The sequence below is a fragment of the Bipolaris oryzae genome (assembly GCF_000523455.1).
Source record: "Bipolaris oryzae ATCC 44560 unplaced genomic scaffold scaffold_229, whole genome shotgun sequence".
NCBI lineage: Eukaryota > Fungi > Ascomycota > Dothideomycetes > Pleosporales > Pleosporaceae > Bipolaris > Bipolaris oryzae.
The window spans coordinates 23,674-30,179 of record NW_006911505.1 but is presented as its reverse complement, the minus strand read 5'-3'; the positions used below and the strand labels follow the sequence as shown (position 1 = coordinate 30,179).

Here is a 6,506-nt window from a genome sequence, read left to right as displayed (position 1 = left end):
CGCACGACTCGACCCGGCTAGCGTCAGCGTCTTCAGACAGCACTGTCAAGATCTGGGACGCGAGCAGCGGGACGTGTGTGCACACGCTCGAGGGCCATAGCAGTTCTGTTATGTCGGTGGCCTTCTCGCGCGACTCGACCCGGCTAGCGTCAGCGTCAGACGACAGCACTGTCAAGATCTGGGACGCAAGCAGCGGGACGTGTGTGCACACGCTCGAGGGCCATAGCAGTAATGTTAACTCGGTGGCCTTCTCGCACGACTCGACCCGGCTAGCGTCAGCGTCTTGGGACAGCATTGTCAAGATCTGGGACGCGAGCAGCGGGACGTGTGTGCACACGCTCGAGGGCCATAGCAGTACTGTTTGGTCGGTGGCCTTCTCGCACGACTCAGCCCAACTAGCGTCAGCGTCAGACGACAGCACTGTCAAGATCTGGGACGCGAGCAGCGGGACGTGTGTGCACACGCTCGAGGGCCATAGCAGCCATGTTAGGTCGGTGGCCTTCTCGCACGACTCGACCCGGCTAGCGTCAGCGTCTTCGGACAGGACTGTCAAGATCTGGGACGCGAGCAGTGGGACGTGTATACACACTCTTGAGGTTGAGAGAGTTCTTTTCGACTTATCTTTCGACTCTACGGGTACTTCCCTCCATACAGAAATTGGAATCATCGCTATCCCTCCTTTCCAGGTTTCTACTAGCACAGACATGACAGCATCAAAACCACAGTACCAAAATATCAGTCTAAGTCCAGATATGGTTTGGATTGTGCGCGCCGGAAGCAATGTACTGTGGGTACCGTCTGAGTATCGACCGTCAAGGTCAGCCGTGAGTGGGGCTCTAGTAGGCATGGGAGTAGGATCAGGGAGGATATGGTTTTGTGAGGTGAAATAGATAAGCAATCACGAGTAATAGAAGCATATTTGCAGTACTTATATATTACATATACCTACATTAAGGTAGGTCTATCCTTACATCAACTAGCATGTAGTTATATAATATTAGTGCCGTGGTGTCTATCTCTAGCCGACTTCTAAGGACAGGCAGCAGGTGACCATGCACGTAAATAGTGGTTAGCCGAAGCCTCTGGAGCTTTGCGCCACAGCTTAAGCCATTTTGGCATAGCGTAGGTGTATATTGCATACCACTAAGCTTTTAATACTGGCTGTGTCAGCACGCTAACTCTTTTCGCTCAATCTGATGAACTGGCACGTCGCACCGGAGTAACTCGGAGAGCACCTAGATCAGGGCTGCACACGTTTCTAAGAGCGGGACTATATTATACCGCTATTAAGGTATCCTATGACGGCTCCGAAGTATTAAGCGATAGTGTTACTTAAGAGAGAGCAGGGGTGTTTTGATATTACACCTTCTATGCTAAAGATAAGAAGCTTAAGAACACAAGCTACAACGCTGTAATTTTACTATATAGAGCTTGCACTAGGTAGAGATAAAGGTAAAAAATACAACCTTATTAACTTGAACCTATACGATTGTGCAAGGTGGGTATAACATGGTTGAACAACATTCGTGGTTCGTTGCGGGGGGATGTTCGACCCGCAGGGACAGACGTTACTTTTAGAGGGATGCGCAGATGTCTTGTTCTTGTGAAAACAGTTAACAGTCGCTACTGGAAAATGACCAACGCTGTCGTCACCTCCGCGCTTGATTTGAGGAGTGCCTTGTCGCATAGCACGGCAGAGCACCTCTCCTCCAGCTCTACTACTCAGCTTGCATCGCTTCTAGTAAGTTATGCGCCGCACAATCGAGCAAGAGTGGCGGTACACGACCGATCCTTATTTACCGCCTTGAACGGCCCCAGATTTCCGTCCCGGAGATGATCCGGACGAGCACGTGTGGAAGTACGGGTTCAGAGATAACACTGGAAAGGTGATCAAGGGCAGAGGCACAATGAAGCAAATAGAGATACATCGGGCATCACGGGGCCGGGAGATACAGGAGAGGCAGACAATATAGTCGGAGTCTTGCTCGTACGTTGCTATGAAGGGATTTGCTTTATTCTAGTCTGAAAAGCTCTTAGTCGATGATCTATCCTGATAGTCCATGTCACGATCTGTGCGCTTCGCTGCTCTCTCCTCTTCCCTGGCGTATATTGCCTCATCTCCCGCTCTAATCTCTTCCGGAGGTGTTTCCGACCGTTTTCGCTTCTTGACCTCCTTAGCAAAGACATGCTTGCCTAGTGCTTTCTCTTCTTTGCCATCTGCCGCATTAAGGTATTCGCAGAGTTTTGTTCCAGAAATGTGGACAAGTGTGTCTTCGTCACCCATTTCCTTCTGGGCGAGTCCTTCGTAGGCGAATTCGCTGAGGCGGAGCTGTAGGCCAGGATAATCAACGGGATTTCCTTCTTCATCGCGAAAAGCCTTGAGGAACGTCAGAAACTTTCGAATATTGTTAAGAGGGTTGGAATTACCACATCTGCGACCTCTTCTACAGCTTGTAATTCAAGTCCGTCATCAGTATTGAACAACTTGGGTCGCCAGACCGACAACGTTGCTTTGCGCGACTCCTTATTGCCGTACTCAATGTGTACGCATACAACAGCCCGTATGCTAGCATCCGAGTCCAATATATAATTCTCAGCTAGCCTGCCTAAACACGGCTTCTTCTGCGAGTACGCGACTTCAACTATAACACCTGGGTATTGTGCGTGTTTATGCCTGAATGACGCGTCTGGCTCGTACTTCGATTTAGACGACATGCTATCGCCGAGACGTATATGGGTCGATCGGGCAGGATGCACTTTTTGCGCGAATTCTGCCTTCTTGCCTGATCCATTTTGTATTGTTTTTAGCTGGCTCCGAATGTCGTCCTCCACTTTGTCGATGAAACGTTCGTGTATCTCGGTAGGCATGCGAACGACTAATTTGCGTTTGTCTTCGTCGTAGTCATACCTGGCGCAAACTCTGTTAGATGTAACCTCTGCCGTTTCTAAAGTCTACTCACCGTATCTTCTCGTCCACGTATCCCGAAAGCACATCGTCTTGTTGAAGCGTGCTCTCTATCTGATCGTACTCTCCGTCTGCAAGCTGAAACTCCGTCCGCGCGTCTCGCTCAGCGTCAGTTCCTGCGTGAATTTGTTTGAAAAGAGCGATAACACGATGCGCTTCTGCAAATGGCTTCTTCGCGGTCGATGGCGGCGTCAACGGGTCATCTGTGAATCTCGGGGGTGGCGTGACGTTCTGATAATTCATTAAAACTGTTTGCGATATGGGCATAGCTTTACGTTGTGCTGCATCGTGAAGTTGGTTGGAAGCCGTCGCTCTCGCGCAATCGGACGGATCAATCGAACCTTGGCTGCTTTTGGTTGACTCAGCAACCGCGCCACACAGGCAGAGAGCCAATAACGTAACTGTGGCTGATGGGACAAGCGTACATTCGCGCGAGCATTTTTTTTTTTCAATGTGTATATTGACATCACGCCATGTCAATCGTTTATCAATCCCAATTTAGCATCTTCAGTAGTATAGAGGTCAGTATTTCCGCTTGTCAAGCAATTGACAGATCGCGGGAGACCGGGGTTCGATTCCCCGCTGGAGAGATTCAGTTCGATTTTTTTATCCACTTAGTGGACGTTAAGTCGCTCTCTAGAAACTATTATAGATACACTTAGTTCAAGCGAGGGTGTTCTTTTTTTGCTAGCTATCTAAATAAGTGAGAGGTAGCTTTTCACAATTAATAAGTACTAGCTTAATTAATGCTACTTTAGTAACGTCCATCCCTGTGGGTCGAACATCCCTCCGCAACGAACCACCAACACGGCCCAAGCACCTTACGCCCAAGCCGCAGAGGCTCTTAGATATAAATACACATTTTTATGCTTGCTATATCTACCTCTATCTATCGCAAGTCTTAAATAGTAAAATTACAGCGATCTAAGGGGCATACGTGAGTCTTTTGTGTTAAGCTTGGGAAGGTGCAACGCCAAAACACCCCTGTCTTACCTCTTATAGAAGCTCTACTTGCCTATTCGGAGATTGTATATAACTTGGAGTAAGCTAAAGAATCTTGAGCCATACTGTAAAGATATGCAGCCTCTGTTTAGATGCGCTCCGAGTTTTTCCGGCTCGGTGTGCCAGTCCTTCGCATTAGCGAAAGGATTTAAAACGCTGGCACAGCTGGATTGCGAACGCTTAGCGGCCTACGATGTACACCTGCGCTATGCCAAAAGGGCTGAAGCTGTGGCGCCTGGTCGCATGCACTGCCTCACTAGGCAGCCTTCGCATCAGCCCAGCATAAGCTATCTCTGCTCTTAAGCTCTTTCACGACTATGTCTTTCTACTCTCGACACTGTCAAAGTTATTCGCACTTCGCCTTTCCTGAACTTAAGCCAATATTGTAAACACCATGCGACTTCTCCACTTTGACGAGCTGGGAAGGCCCGTCCTGACAGATTTCCATGGCAAAACGATTCCACCCTACGCCATTCTGTCGCACAGATGGAGCGGTTCCGAGATTCTTTTCAACGACATTCAGAGCGGAGCTTACAGGGAGAAGGAAGAAAGCTATAAAAAGCTTGTATTTTGTGCCGAACAGGCAGCTCAGGACAAGCTGCAGTACTTCTGGATCGACACTTGTTGCATTGACAAGTGGAATCTCGCTGAGCTCTCAAAGTCGATCAACTCAATGTTCCAGTGGTATAAAAATGCGGCACGATGCTACGTCTTCTTGTCAGATGTGTCAGTGTCGACCACGACCAAGCCAGCCCAACGCAGCGATTGGGAGGCGTCGTTCCGTGCAAGCGCATGGTTTACGCGGGGATGGACGCTTCAAGAGCTTATCGCGCCAGATTCCGTTGAGTTCTTCTCATGCGAAGGACGACGCATAGGCGACAAAACATCGCTCGACCAGCTCATACACGAGATCACCAATATCCCACTTGCGGCATTGCACAACTGCCCCTTGGACCTGTTCCCTATATCCGAGCGAGAGAGATGGGCCGAAAATCGCAGAACAACTGAAGCAGAAGACACTGTTTACTGCCTGCTTGGGATCCTCGGCATCTCTATGCCCACCGTTTATGGCGAAGGACAGGAGAGTGCACGAAGCAGACTGCTGGCTGAAATAGAGGCAGGTGATAACGTACCGTCGATCATCCCGTTCTCACGAAACCCCCGCTTCGTCGGTCGAGAGTCACAGCTCGCCAAGCTAGAAGCAAAGCTCTTCACCAACGAACAGACCACTACTACGTTAGCGATCGTCGGACCTGGGGGAACAGGCAAGACGCAGCTTGCGCTCGAGATTGCACACAGGACAAGACAGAACAGAAAAAGCTGCTCAGTCTTCTGGATGGACGCAAGCGACAAAGATAGTCTCTACCAGTCGTATGCAAGTGTTGCGCAGAAGCTTGGTGTTCTAGGCTGGGACGACGATCAGGCCGACATGAAGCAGTTTATAAAACGCTGTTTAGTAGAGGTTGGTGCTCGACAATGCTTGCTGATCTTCGACAACGCAGAGCACATCACTCTGCGATCTAGCAGCTCGACCACGACAGAAGCCGCAGACCTGGTCGACTGTCTGCCGCAGTCTACGCTATGTTCTGTTATTTTCACAACAACGAACAGTGACACAGCTCAGGCGCTCGCTCCACAGAACGTCGCAGAGCTGCGAGAGCTGACACTAGACGCAGCGCTAAAGATGCTGCAAGTCCGCTTAGCGAGGCCACTTGCGAACATTGAGCAGCAGGAAGCCGAACACTTGCTGGCAGAGCTATCGTATCTCCCTCTGGCAGTCATGCAAGCAGCGGCCTGCATGAATGCTAGCGATATGGCGGTGCGAGAGTATCGATCACGACTGAACAAGTACAGAGAACTCGCTAGCGAACACAGCGGTGACTTGTCTACATGCAGACTAACTTTACTAGATTCTAGTATGAAAGACCCTGTAACTATTACAACTTTTCTTTCCGTAGACCAAATAAGTCGGGATCAAGGATTCGCTGTAGACTGTCTGTTTCTTGTTGCATGCGTGGATCGAAAAGACATCTCGCTCGATCTTCTAGAAGCAGCCTCGATGCAAGCAAGAGAAAATGCTGTCAAGTTACTTGACAAGTACGCGCTCATCACTAGGCGACCTGCGGAGTCTGCCCTCGATCTTCATCGATTAGTGCATCAATCCCTGCGCGAGCGGCTGCAAATGCAGCGACAGCTTATACAGTTCACTCAACGCGCTATTACACAGCTACTTCGGGTGTTTCCAAACGATAACTATAGTAACAGAAGCAAATGGAGACGACTGCTTCCACACGCCAAGTATGCTTTGTCGCATAGTCCGATAGATGATAATAACGACGAGCGATGGTATCTTGCATGGAAGTGTGCTAGGAGTCTGTCTAGTGACGGACGGTATGAGGAAGCAGCAGTGCTGCAGGTGCAAGTGATGCAGACAAGGAAGAAAATGCTTGGCGACGAGCATCCAGACGCGCTGAATAGCATGGACAATCTAGCGAGGATGTATACGAGCCAAGGGCGATGGAAAGAGGCTGAAGAGCTG

The 6,506-nt window shown here is 49.7% G+C and overlaps 3 protein-coding genes across 3 annotated transcripts in view; 2 read left to right on the top strand and 1 right to left on the bottom strand.

The window, feature by feature from the left end:
- Window positions 1-110: 110 nt before the first annotated feature.
- On the top strand, window positions 111-890 carry COCMIDRAFT_108209 (uncharacterized protein; the record flags this gene model as incomplete). Its single annotated transcript, XM_007694627.1, has 1 exon — window positions 111-890. One exon carries the CDS (start codon window positions 111-113, stop codon window positions 888-890), a length of 780 nt encoding a protein of 259 aa, XP_007692817.1.
- Window positions 891-2,017: 1,127 nt separating this feature from the next.
- On the bottom strand, window positions 2,018-3,208 carry COCMIDRAFT_108184 (uncharacterized protein; the record flags this gene model as incomplete). The annotated part of the gene is made up of 3 exons (XM_007694626.1): window positions 2,018-2,377; window positions 2,428-2,908; window positions 2,961-3,208. 3 exons carry the CDS (start codon window positions 3,206-3,208, stop codon window positions 2,018-2,020), a joined length of 1,089 nt encoding a protein of 362 aa, XP_007692816.1.
- Window positions 3,209-4,361: 1,153 nt separating this feature from the next.
- The window catches only part of COCMIDRAFT_41040 (uncharacterized protein), a gene marked incomplete at both ends in the record, with an annotated part of 3,745 nt that continues 1,600 nt past the window's right edge, over window positions 4,362-6,506 (top strand). Inside the window, one exon of the mRNA XM_007694625.1 lies at window positions 4,362-6,466. Within this exon, the coding sequence (XP_007692815.1) occupies window positions 4,362-6,466 (2,105 nt within the window). The remainder of the gene's footprint in view (window positions 6,467-6,506) is intronic.